Source organism: Delphinus delphis, chromosome 4 (genome assembly GCF_949987515.2).
Source record: "Delphinus delphis chromosome 4, mDelDel1.2, whole genome shotgun sequence".
In the NCBI taxonomy this organism is placed as follows: Eukaryota; Metazoa; Chordata; class Mammalia; order Artiodactyla; family Delphinidae; genus Delphinus; species Delphinus delphis.
Genome location: NC_082686.1, coordinates 48,269,650 through 48,283,189, shown reverse-complemented (window position 1 = coordinate 48,283,189; position 13,540 = coordinate 48,269,650). Strand labels below are relative to the sequence as shown.

At 36.9% G+C, this 13,540-nt stretch overlaps 1 protein-coding gene across 6 annotated transcripts in view; it reads left to right on the top strand.

Annotated features, from left to right (window-relative positions):
* ABI3BP (ABI family member 3 binding protein) overlaps nt 1-13,540 on the top strand; it is a 258,654-nt gene that overhangs the window by 48,207 nt on the left and 196,907 nt on the right. For all 6 annotated transcript variants that reach the window (XM_060010562.1, XM_060010560.1, XM_060010563.1 and 3 more), the window contains exon 2: nt 11,343-11,522. In XM_060010562.1, the coding sequence (XP_059866545.1) occupies nt 11,343-11,522 (180 nt within the window). The remainder of the gene's footprint in view (nt 1-11,342; nt 11,523-13,540) is intronic.

The following is a 13,540-nucleotide window of genomic DNA, read 5'->3' as shown; positions in this document are numbered from 1 at the left end:
TACTGAAGTGTTTAGGAGGAAGAATAGTGAAGTGCAATTTACTTTGAAATTCATTGAAAAGTTAGATGGATGGATGGATGAAAGGATGGAGAGATGGATAAATATGTGGTAAAACAAATATAGTATGATATTGATCATTGACTCTTGGTGGTGGCTCTATGGATGTGCACTGCACAAGTCTTACAACTTTTCTTATGTTTAAAATTTTTTATCATAGAAGCAAAGATGAGTTAACATTTTAAGTCTCTAAATATTGGTCAAATTTAAAGACATGTAATTGATGCTAGAAGTCAGAGAAATGTTCCTAACATTTAAAAACAATTTACGTTTTGTATCTCCAGAAATTGTAATCCCAGAAAAGTGTAATTCACAGTTTTTTCAAAGACCAAAATATATATAAAATTCTCATGACAGGAAATTTAACATTGTGGGTGAGGTCCTTTTTCCTCCATACTGTATTGTATATCTGTAAATCTCTTTCAAAAGACATTGGTCCCATTAATTTTAATTTTTTTTTTTTTTTTTGCGGTACGCGGGCCTCTCACTGTTGTGGCCTCTCCCGTTGCGGAGCACAGGCTCCAGACGTGCAGGCTCAGCGGCCGTGGCTCAGGGACCTAGCCACTCCGCAGCATGTGGGATCTTCCCGAACCGGGGCACGAACCTGTGTCCCCTGCATCGGCAGGCGGACTCTCAACCACTGCGCCACCAGGGAAGCCCTAATTTTAATTTTAATGCACTGAGTTTGCAAAGAGTAATGGTTCCCAAACTTGAGTATGCATCTGAATTACCCAAACAGCTTGTTGAGATACAGGTTACTGCCCTACCCACAAGTTTCTGATTGAAGAGGTCTGGAGTGGGGTCTGAGAGTTTGTACTTATAACAAGTTCCCAGGTGATCCTGATGCTCTAATTGGGCGACTCCTCTTTAAGAACCCTGGCATGGAGCCTATCCCTTTTTCCATCAGGAGGACCTATTGTTATCATGCCTTACTTTAAATAGCAAGAACATGTAAGAAAATCACCTCCAGGATTTTCATGAAATCAAGCACAAAAAGAACGAAAAGAAAGGAATGAGTTTTGTTAAGCCCCTTAGCCTTTTCTTCTTTTTCTTTTACATGTATTAAAAAATAATAATTACTAAGAATCTACCAGTTGTCTAAAGCAGTACAGAAAAAGTATTACAAAACAGATTTTGATATCTACTTTCCTACCTGAATTTGGCATATCCTCATGGCATAAAAACTATTTTGGTGACCAGTTTAATAAAACCAAAGGGACACATTTGTTATATATCCTCTTGTTCCACCCCTTCCATCAGATCTAGAGCCCCTGTACTGTAGCTGCATTGAACAAATTGTTCTAATCATGCTGCACTGAAATAGTTGACTTATTTATGTGCCTCATTTACTAGGATGCACAATTTTGTGATCAGATAGGTCATATTTGAATTGGTATCACTAATGCCTAGTACCTTGTTGTAAGTGAATGGATACAATGAAAAGCAGATGAGTAAAAATACTAATTCCTTAAATTCTCCAAAGCAAATATAGATTTTATTTAGACTTTGTAGTTGTTTGAAGTGAACCACGTTACTGCCTCCTTTCCCTTATAGCAAATATATGGTCATTGATTGCATGTAGTTGCCCCTTCTACCCACCCCCTGGGGAAAAGAAAACAAACAAAAAAAACCCAGCATGCTTCAGACTTTAAAGACTAATTTTGGGAGAATTAGATCAAGGAAGTATGTGCAAATGACAACTGTATGTGTCTCAGGATAAGATTTCTCCTTAAGGATGAGAGGCCATTCATTTAGAAGGTAGTCTACGAAAAGTAATTTTCCTGCTGGGCTGTTGGTTGGGTTATAAAGTAGGTAATGAAGTTTTTGCTCCTTTGGTAAAACTGTTAGCCCTGCCAAGTGGTGCTGAAATAGCAACATTGGCAGGTTCAGTCTAATTCAGTCATCCAAAGTCACCAGACGGTGAAGTATTGGCCTGAGGAATCAGGGCATTGGGAATTCTTACCCAGGTGGAAACTGGTTGAAACCGTGGTTGTTTTAGCTGAAATGGAACTCACTTACACAAACATCTGGGCAAAGAGATATAAAGTGCCCCATTAGGAAGAAAACATTTTCTCCCTCAGATTTTTGGCAAAATGGCATTTCTTTCTGAATTCGATAGCAAAACATCCTCTGTGTAGCTGATGACCATTATGTCCTAATAAAAGTTAACTAGTTGACTCCTGGGGGGTGTTAGCTCTGTGGGAATTGTTCGGGTGTGGCTTCTGCGGGGAGCTCTCCAGGTAAGCTGGACTTTTTATCTCCTGAACTCTGAGAGCACATGTTGCCTGTGGGCACATGTCCTCCAGCTGGCAGTCTCACCTCGGGGCACAGGAGAGGGAGCAGCCCGCTCTGCTTGAGCTGGAGCAGAGATCACGGGATGCTCTGCTGTGAGCTTCTTGCTAACATTGATCCTGTATGTGTAAAGTCAAATTGTGAGTTTATTTAAAGCCCCCCAGTCCCTGGCTTTGGCAGCTGTCCATGTGGCTTATGGGACTTTAACCACAACTTTTTTCCTATACTTTTTAAAAAATGCCATCTTTCCTTAGATTTATAAAAATCTTGCTTTATATATATCTAAATTATTTTAATCAGGATTTTTTCTTATACTTTCAGATACTTTCTTACATATTCTTAAAAGGTATTTCTTATATACTTTCTTTTTTATTGAAGTATAGTTGATATATAACATGTAAGTTATAGGTGTACAATATAGTGATTCACAATTTTTAAATGTTATACTTCATTTATAGTTATTATAAAATATTTGCTGTATTCCCCATGTTGTACAATATATCCTTGTATATTATTTTATACCTAATACTTTGTACCTCTCAATCCCCTGCCCCTATATTTCCCCTTCCCCCTTCCTTCTCCCCACTGGTAACTACTAATTTGTTCTCTATATCTGTGAGTCTGCTTCTTTTTTTGTCATATTCACTAGTTTGTTGTATTTTTTTAGATTCCATGTGTAAGTGATATCTTACAGTATTTGTCTTCGTCTGACTTATTTCACTTAGCCTAATGCCCTCCAAGTCCACCCATGTTGCTGCAAATGGCAAAATTTAATTCTTTTATTATGGCTGAGTAATATTCCATTGCATGTATATACCACATCTTTATCCATTCACCTGTTGCTGGACACTTAGATTGCTTCCATACATATATTCTTATATTGTAAAAAACACAAGAAGGGATGCCTTCTGTTCACCTCTAAAACTGTGTGGTATTAATTCATCGTTTCCTGAATGCCCAGAATCCCTTTTCCTCAATTGTTCTTATTTAGATCCCTGATTCATCATCTGAGTTGTATATATTTGGTGAAGTAATTTCATTTGTAAGTTAGGGAGCACAATGTCAAAAGTGTTTGTAGCTGGGTCCCTATCTTCCTTATGCCAGGCAACCTGCCACCCAAAGCTCCTCATTACCAGTGACAGCAGAATCAGAAGGTAGGGAAGATAGAAATCAAAGGCATGAAGTAAGAAGGCGGGGGTGGGTGGGTGGGAGCAGTTTGAGACCTATGGGAAGAGATTAGAGAATTTCAAGATGTCTACCTTTACCAAATTGCCCATTTTTGTAAATAGCAATTATTTTTGCATCATCTTTGTGAATGTGGCTGCTATATAGGGCCGTAAATAAAAGATGGTTTGAATGGTGCCATTTAGACTTTTGCAATGCGCAACTTAAACAACTGTCATTGACATCCCTGTTTCTGGAAGACATGTTGTAGAGCTGCTCTGTGTTTACTGCACACTAGCTCTTTGCAAGTTCTCAAAAATTCTTTACTGGGCCTTGGTAAAGAGTTGGGAAGAGAGTGATAGAGAATCTATGGGGTTTTGAGGAAGAATTCCAATCTGGAGATCCAGAGAGCCAGGATACCGTGAGATATATGGGGTTAATAGTAAGAATATAACAGGGGCTTCCCTGGTGGCGCAGTGGTTGAGAGTCCGCCTGCCGATGCAGGGGACACAGGTTTGTGCCCCGGTCCGGGAAGATCCCACATGCCGTGGAGCGGCTGGGCCCATGAGCCATGGCTGCTGAGCCTGCGCATCCGGAGCCTGTGCTCCACAACGGGAGAAGCCACAACAGTGAGAGGCCCACGTACCACAAAAAAAAAAAAAGAATATAACAACTTGAAAATTTAAAAGGGTTTGTCTCGTATTATTCTGTGAGTGCTTTTAATTGTAATTCTGAATACACACACCCCCACCACCACCATCATCACCAAAGCAATTTAATTCCTTCCACCTATCTTGTCTGGCATGCCATCATGCACTGCAGAACGGGCCCGGACTTCCCTTTTCTTCGAAACCATCTTGCACAGACTTTCCTTCTGATGGAAGGTTATTCAAGTATCTTGCCATTACAGCACTTGTAGAAGTAGTTTTTATAATACCCAATATTATTTGATTAATAGCAATATTTAATCTTCATTCTCCTTAAAATATTTAACTGAAGGTGCCGTGCTTTTCTTGCTATGGAAAATTTCTAGTCATGTCACTGGCTTTCAGGTGGTTGTTATTGGTAAGAAAAGCCATATTATAAACTACAGATTACACATTTCTACTGAATGATCAGGAACAACTGAAGACACTTGTCTAATTGCCTTGGCCACTCCTTTTACCTTGTGGCTGTCACAGAAAAATTAATGTAATTCCATATGGTTTTCTTTCTCCTTCTAACATCTTTCCTTGGATCATGGTACCAGGACAGGTAGAGTCATGTGAGCACCACTGTTATATGATACCTTTTTCACTCGCTAAGAATTAAAACAAATGTTAAATTATTGCCAAGTCCCATGTTAAAATTATGGTTTGTATAACTTAGCATTATAGTTCAGTTAAACACAATCTATGCCATCAGCTGTGATTTTGGGGGGAAACTTTTGAATGTGTTATCAGACAGTAACTGTCCTGTTTAATACATACACTTGAGACGTGACATATTGATAGTTCCTTAATTAGCTGCTCTGATCATGAAGGCATTGGAATGTTTCCACTTGCAAGCTAACTGTCTGAGAAGAACACAGAATACATCTGAAACTTAGAAAGTTCAGTTCTTGGAGCATAGTAATGCCTGAAAAGGACTTGCTGCTTTTATATATGTACCATTTGTTTAATGGTGAATAATAATATTAGGCACTATTAAAACTACTTTCACCAGTGCTGTAATGGCAAGATGCCTGAATGTCCTCCCGTCAGGAGAGTCTGTATAAGGTGATTACAGAGGTGAGGAAAATTTGGCTTATTCTACAGGGGCATTATGATAAACCAGAGAGATTCAACCACATTGAAATGTTGTTCTGTTTTATTGCTGGCTCATATCCCATTGTATGGATAAGCCATAATTTTTTTATCCATTCAACTGGTGATGGACATTTAGGTTCTTTCCATTTTGGTGCTGCTTTGAATATCTGCACACAAGTCTTTGCATAAACTTATATTTTCATTTTTCCTGAGTAAATACCTAGGAATGAAATTGATGGGTTATTTGGTAACTGACCAACAGTTTTCACCAGTGGTGAAACTTCATGAAACATTTAACATTCACACTCAAAATGTATGAGAGCTCCAGTTGCTCCAAATTCTGCATAACACTTGTTATTGACAGTCTTTTCATTTGTGCCATTCTTAATGTGTATGATATCCCTCACTGTGGTTTTAACTTGCATTTCCCTGAAGACTAAGGATGTTGACCAGGAGTTGGTAAACTAGGACTGGGTGGCCAAATCTAGCCAACTGCCTATTTTTATAAATATAGTTTAATTGGAACACAAACATGTCCATTGATTTACATAATGTCTATAGCTGCTCTTGTAGTACAATGGCAGAGTTTAGTAGTTGCAGTAGAGAACATCTGGTCTGCAAATTCTAAAATATTTACTATTTGACCCCTTACTGAAAACATCTGACAACCCTCATGTCATCTTTTCATGTGCTTCTTGGTTATCATATATTTCCTTTAGTGAAGGATCTATTCAAGCTTTTGCCCTTTATTCTTAAATGTTTTGTTGTCTGCTTGAGTAGAAAATATTCTTCTAAATATTCTGGATGCAAGCCTCTAATTGGTAAATGTACTGCAAATGTTTTCTGCCAATCTACAGTTAGCCTTTTCTTTTTCTTATTAGTCCCTTTAAAGTTCAAAACTAAAATCCGATCAAGTCCAATTTATCATTTTTTAAAGCCTATGCTTCACATATCATATCTGAACTGATGGAAACTGATTTAATTGTTTTGATGTCTGAGAAAATTTGATTTTGTATAACAAAATAAGTGACTGAACAAGTATACAGGTTGGCAATGTAAATAGAATGTGTGTAAAAAAAGAGGAACATACTATGGGTTTATAGAAAAGAATAGGGTTTATTCTTTTAATCCTGAAACAAGTGAATCATTATTTTATTGACATCACTATTATAGCTATTCTTTTACTTAATATATTATGGAAATAATTGCTAATCTGATTATTCTCAAACTTGCTATTTACTGTTTTACAACACTGAGAGCTTAGAGGCTAAGGCATTTACTGCTACTACACTAATAGATATTTTTTACTTTTAAGAAGAGAACTTTCGTGTTTTGCAGTTTTTCTATTGAAGTGGTTTTATCAACATGACCAACTTCATATCAGCAATTTAGACCACATTCTGAAATATTTTGGAAAGTGTTAAGATAACCTGAAGAGAAATTAGCCATGAAAGAGTTTCTCCTCCTAAATGGGTTGTGATGGTAACTCCTTTCTCACAGATCAGTGACTGGATGTCCATGGTAGTTTAGCTGGCTTAGCTAAGTGCCTTGTGTTTGGGCTATGTTTCTTTACAGAGTTTTATTGACACTGACCACAGGCACTCAGAATTCTGGGGTCAACATTAAATATCTGCTCAGCACCTGTGCCTGTAGCAATAGCAATAGCAACCTGACTCCTCTGGTTGATCCAGAGGGTTCTATGAACTTGTAGTGCTCTACCTTTTGTCTGATTTTCTCATCTCACTACCTTCCTCACTGTTTTCAATGCCACAGGGCATGTATTTTCTTTTAAAAATTAAATGGGGATTATTTCTAATTTTGTTTTGAAAGGGATTTTTTTTCTTTTAAAATTTCACAACACCCTTGGAAATATTTAGAGATACCCTAGGGTGTTGCAAACAGAGGATTAGAAACAACTGTCATAGTTCCAAAGTTCTACTTTGCCAACATGCAATCTTTTTTTTCAGCCGTTCTAGTATTGCTTTCCTGAAATGCTCACATTCTTCATTTTCTCTCACTCTTGATTAGTATAGGCTTTGTTTCTCATATAGGATGCAATAAAATATTCTTCCAGTAATCTTATTTCTCTGTACTCCTGGGCTTTCCTGGGTGATATATATGCCACTTTACTTATCAATGTTTTACTAGTTAAGCTTGTACCATGTTGTACTTTTTTTTATTATCTCTATCTTAAGTCATTCACCTGAGGTCTTCACACTAACTGTTGAAAGATAACTGTTATTACATGACTAGTGTTCCAGGCCTTTAAGCCAGAATTACTTGGAGTGAAGATAAATTTATCAAAGATGAACAATTATTATAGAATGCACTGAGATATACCTTAAAATACTGGGGAAATTGTTTAAGAATGTAAAATTGAATACTAGTCCAAACATTCATTTGAAGGGACACTTGAGGAACTTATTCAGATGAAAAGGACAAAAAAATTACTTAACCATTTTGCTGAGCTCTGAAAGTGTCAGTAGGGTCATAACTGAGTGAGCAAAGGGGTATTGAGGGAATCCATGCTGGGTGACAATGTGAGCATATGTGTAGGGCCAGGGCCTCGTATGCATTGCAGAATGTGAGAAGATTTATACTGGCCAAAGAGAAATGAGCGATGTTGAGAAGTAACAAATAGAAAACTAATAAGGACTTACTGTATAGCACAGGGAACTCTACTCAGTACTCTGTAACGGCCTACATGGGAAAAATAATCTAAAAAAGAGTGGATATATGTATATGTATAGCTGATTCATTTTCCAGTATACTAACACAATGTTGTAAATCAACTATTCTCCAATAAAATTTTTTTTAAAAAAGACAGAATTCATGTGTAGCAAGATAATAAAGGGATTTGAGTTCCTAGATCCAGTAAGGAACTGAGATGAGAGTCTCAATATACTATTAAATTTGTGATGCTGTTTTGAGAAAAGATTTGTTTGTGTGCTTTTTTCTTTCTCAGGACTTTTAAAAGTTTAGCTCTAGAGAGTAGTATGAATTGGAATTTTGGAGAAAGTAGGTCAGATAAATGCTAATATATTCAGAAAGTTACATGATGTTGATGTATTTATTGACATAAATTATTAGCAAAAGGGAGAAAGACTGGAGTCATGAAAATTCTGGGCAGAGGAAGCAAGAACACTTCCACTTTTGTTAGTCAGTAGTTCTGTTTACAACCTTCCTTTTTCTCAGTTGGTACAGCCATCCTTCCTACTTTCCAAGGGGGGGAATAACATGGTACATCAGGCCATAGTCTGTGAGCAAAGGTCTAATGTGATGATGCTGTGAGTCTTGACTCTTAGCCCAAAAAGAGTGCAACCTAAGTTCATGAAGATTCCTAATCTCTTCTTCCTAACAAGGTGTTGGAAAGAGGCCAGCTGTTTTTTGATTTATTGTAAGACCTGATAACCTTATAAGGTAGCAGAATATTAACCCTAGATTAACTGTAGGGTTAATCTAGACACATAACTAAGAAGGGGAAAATTGGCTTGACCAAAATCTGTGTTATATATGTGAGATTATCTGTCTGTCTATCTATGATTTTGATAAGGTGATATATATATATCACCTTATCAAAATCTTATAAAGTTAGGACAAAACATTATCAGTTAACATCAATTTCAGCATTATGGTATGGGGGTTAGCTACTCCTTACTCATTTGGGTCATGACAAAGTTCTCAATAAAAATGAGAGCAGGAAGTCCAGCCTAGCGAGAACCTAAGATGCGGTTTTGACGCTGAACTTAATCTGCAGACTGATAGAGGTGTGGCTGCCCTCAATTTAGTCATTTGTCCTATAAGAGAATTGGACTAGGTGAGCTGGGGATGAGTCTCCCTCAGACTTTTGGATAAGCTGCTCAGTGTCTCTGGGTTTTTTGCCACAAGTGTAGCAATAGCAGTCAGAGAACCAAGAAGTTATAGAAATTTTATCAAATTCTTGGGAAGTACAAAGTATTATGCACATACCTGGAAATAGTACTGACTGCTAAAGTAAGAGAGTGGTTCCCACAGCCTGGTCTCCAAGACGTGTTGTTTTTATTGCTTCAAAGGCCTAATGGAATTCTTCTATGTGGCTATATTGAGGTCACCCAGGATGACTTTTTACTGGAATAGTATAAATTTAGAGTGATAGCTTTGGGAAACACATGCTATTTAGAGGTCCTGACTGGTATATATACAATATAAGTCTTTGATTAATGAGAAATAGACTGAATTATTAAGTTGGTAAATACAGTCTTCCCAATAGGTAAAATATTTTTAAAATATGAATTCCCAGTGAAAGAAAGAAAGAAAATAATTGAAGTCCACAATCTCTTATCTAAAACTCTCAGAGCCAGACTTGTTTTAGAATTCAGAAAATCTTTGGATTTTAGAAATGTACTAGGATGCCTAGACCATGTATTAAGTAACCTGTTCAGTGAGGTCTTGATCAGCACCCTTTAATTAAGCACATTTAAGTATAGGAATTAAGATTCCTATAATTAGAATCTAGGAAAATGGTACAGATGAACTTATTTGCAAAGCAGAAATAGAGTCACAGATGTAGAAAACAAACTTATGGCTACCAAGGGCGGAAGTGGGGGTGGGATGAATTGGGAGATTGGGACTGACATATGTACACTACTATGTATAAAATAGATAACTAATGAGAACCTACTGTATAGCACTGGGAACTCTACTCAATGCTCTGTGGTGAGCTAAATGGGAAGGGCATCTAAAAAGAGTGGAGATAGATAGATAGATAGATGATAGATAGATAGATAACTCATTCACTTTGTTGTACAGCAGAAACTAACACAACGTTGTAAAGCAACTATACTCCAATAAAAATTAATTTTAAAAAAGATTCCTATAATTAAACATGTGAGTAAGTCACACTGACTATTCAGTGAGATTAAAGAAAGACTAAGTGGCCTCATAACAGTTCAGGTTGAGTTTTGTTGCCAACTTAGTTTGACATGAACTTACGAAAACCTAACAAAGCTTTTTGGATTTCTAAACTATGACTAACGGGCTTTGGATGGACCTGATTAAGTAACCAATTATCGAGCAATTACTGTGTACCAGCTTTAAGATATTGCCATTTGCACTAACCTTTGTAAACAACCTGTCAAAGTAGACATCGTTATCCATAATTTACAAATCAAGAAAGAAGGCTCAAGCACAGGTTAGTGAGCAGCCAGGGCACACTTATAAGTATATGGTAGAGCTGCAGTTTGGACCCAGCTCCTTCTGGCCCCAAATAATAATAATAATAATGCCTTGAAAATATAGAGTTTCTCTGCTTACTCTGCAGTCTCTCTGGGGAAGTTCACCCAATAATCATTTATAAACTAAAGACACCCCGATGGATCTGGACCCCATTTGTGAGCATCACACTTAGATAGTCAACTTACTGTTGGAAATGTCCAACAGTAAGTTGACTATCAGTGAGACAACAGTCAGTTGTCTCACTGACCCAGTGAACTCCAAATGGAACTAATCATCTTTCTTCTCAGCCCTGCTCCTTTTAGAATCCCTTATTCTACTATCTCAGTTACCCCTAAGACAAAACCCACCCACTTCCCTCCCTTTCCAACTCTGTTAATCACTAAGTCCTGCGAGGATACTGCTGGAGACCAGCACTGAGGAAGCTGGGGGTTTTAAAGTGCAGTAATTCAATTTACCGATAAGAAATTTCAGATCCTTTCACCATTCCCAGATAGGATGTATAAAATGAAGGTTCTGACCAACTGGGGATAGCCAAGGTAGCCTTAAATCCCATTTACCTGCTCAATTATAAACTACAAAATATTAAACCCTAAGATTTTACTTTGTATTCTAGACTGCTTTTGCTTTATATGTTATTAAGTCTGTTTTCTTTGATCTCAAAATTACCTGTATTTTAGCTGTTTTGGTGGGTGTGCTGTGATCTTGAGTAGCTAGATATCACGATTTCCAATAACAATGCCTCTAGCCAGTAACAATGCCTCTAGCCAGTAACTTTGGATGCTAAAGAGGTGAAGTAACAGCCACCTATATTTTTGTTTCCATCTTTAGGTAAAAGGCCAAACCTGAAGGTCCACATCAATACCACAAGTGACTCCATCCTCTTGAAGTTCCTGCGTCCACATCCTAATGTAAAACTGGAAGGTTTTCTCCTGGGATACGGAAGCAACTTATCACCAAACCAGTACTTCCCTCTTCCTGCGGAAGGGAAATACACTGAGGCCGTGGTTGGTAAGATCTTTGGGTTTCAGGCATAGGAAGAAGAGGTAAAAAGGTAATGGGTGTTATATGATACATAAATCTCGAAGCATCATTCTTTCTATACCCTCAGCCGAACGAAATGCCATAATTACAAAACATCTTCATAATTGTTGTAACCCATAGCACAATTTTTTACATTAAAAAATATGTAATGCATACCCTGCTTATACTGCAGAAATAATCAACTTCATTGCCATTATACCTACAGTCCCTGACCACATAACTAAACTTGCACAGGGAAAAAAACTAGCTAAAATACCTTAAATCTCTGTAACATAGCTTGTTTATGTGGATTAATTTTCCTCCCTACTATGTCTTTACTTTCTTCTGGTGGAAAATACCATCTACAGCTTTCTGGGTGTCTATTCATGCCAAGCTACCTTTAAAAAGAAAAGACAGTGTGTTACATTTAAAAATTTTTAGGGTATTTCAGACAAAAAATTAAAGTTTGTATTTGTGTTATGAAATTTTAAATTTCTTTGAAAATATTTTTAATCACATTAAAATGTAATTTGAGGATGTAGGTACCTTCAAGCCATCTCCAGAAAAATTATTTGCAAATAAAAGGTTTTTAAAGGATAACATTTTTTTAAAAAGGGATCATCTATTTAAAATGCTGTCAAAGGCTTCCTGAATAGCCTAAGATAAGATTTATATTTTGATCCACTGTTAGGATTATTGCTAAACAGTCTTTTCATGAACTTCCAAAGTTTAATTCTATAACTTGAACTACTGTAGACCAGATCTGACATTCATGCATATATGTAGCAATGTTGAAGATGAATCTATTTTGTCCTGCAGCCCTTTGTTCTCATAGAGAAGTCTCTGTTGTACTTTAAAATTAGGCAAGCGGGCTTTCCTCGTGATGCAGTGGTTGAGAGTCCACCTGCTGATGCAGGGGACACGGGTTCGTGCCCCGGTCCGGGAAGATCCCACATGCCGCAGAGCGGCTAGGCCCGTGAGCCATGGCCACTGAGCCTGCACGTCCGGAGCCTGTGCTCCGCAACGGGAGAGGCCACACAGTGAGAGGCCTGCGTACCGCAAAAAACATTTATAAATAAATAAATAAATAAATAAAATTAGGCAAGAGAGTAACATTATTAATTATAAATGTCTGGACTGAATTTTACATAAGATAAGCACTTTAAAGCAGACACATTACAGTTTGTAACCCTTCAAAATTTGAGAATTAGGCACTTTGACAAATGTAACAACACTAACCTTGACCATATAAACCATAAGGAATTTGAAAATTTGCAAATATTTCCCCACCATATTCACCCTCCACTATAAAAATGACTGGAAGCTGTATACGTACCCGCAAACAAGCGGAAACAGATCTACTGCTCCTTTACTTGTTGAGCATTAGAAGTAATATTTTACTTATGATAATTTTTTATCCTTGGTAATATAGATTGCAAATTTGGTCAGTAGTAAACATCCTTTCCCTATGATGTGGAAGGCATTCAATCCTAAAGTGATAGAAGTCAGATTGCTAATGAAAAATGTGTAGAAAACTATAAAGAAAATTTCTACCACAGATATACCAAGCTTTCACTAATTCAGTGATGAGGGATGATCAAATAGACTAGGTACCTTTTTATTTCTTTACAATTATTTTCATTCCTTAAAACTTTTTATTATGAAAAAATTCAAACATATAAGGAGAGGGAAACCTGTAATTACCCTCATGTCTCATCATGCAACTTAAATACATAGCACTGTTTTGCTAATCTCTTTCCATGTATTCTTCACACATGCTATTTTTAGGGGTATTTAAAAGTGTAACTAGATATCATATTTGTAAAATTTATGAACACCTCAGTATGCACCTCTAATAGATAAGAAATAATTTTAATAATGCCTTGCTTTTATCACATTATAACAATAATCCCATAATATATTTTTATACCTAGTCCGTGTTTAAATTTCTCTGGTGATCTTTAAAAATGCTTCTTAGAGTTGTTTCTTTTTTGAATCAGGATCCT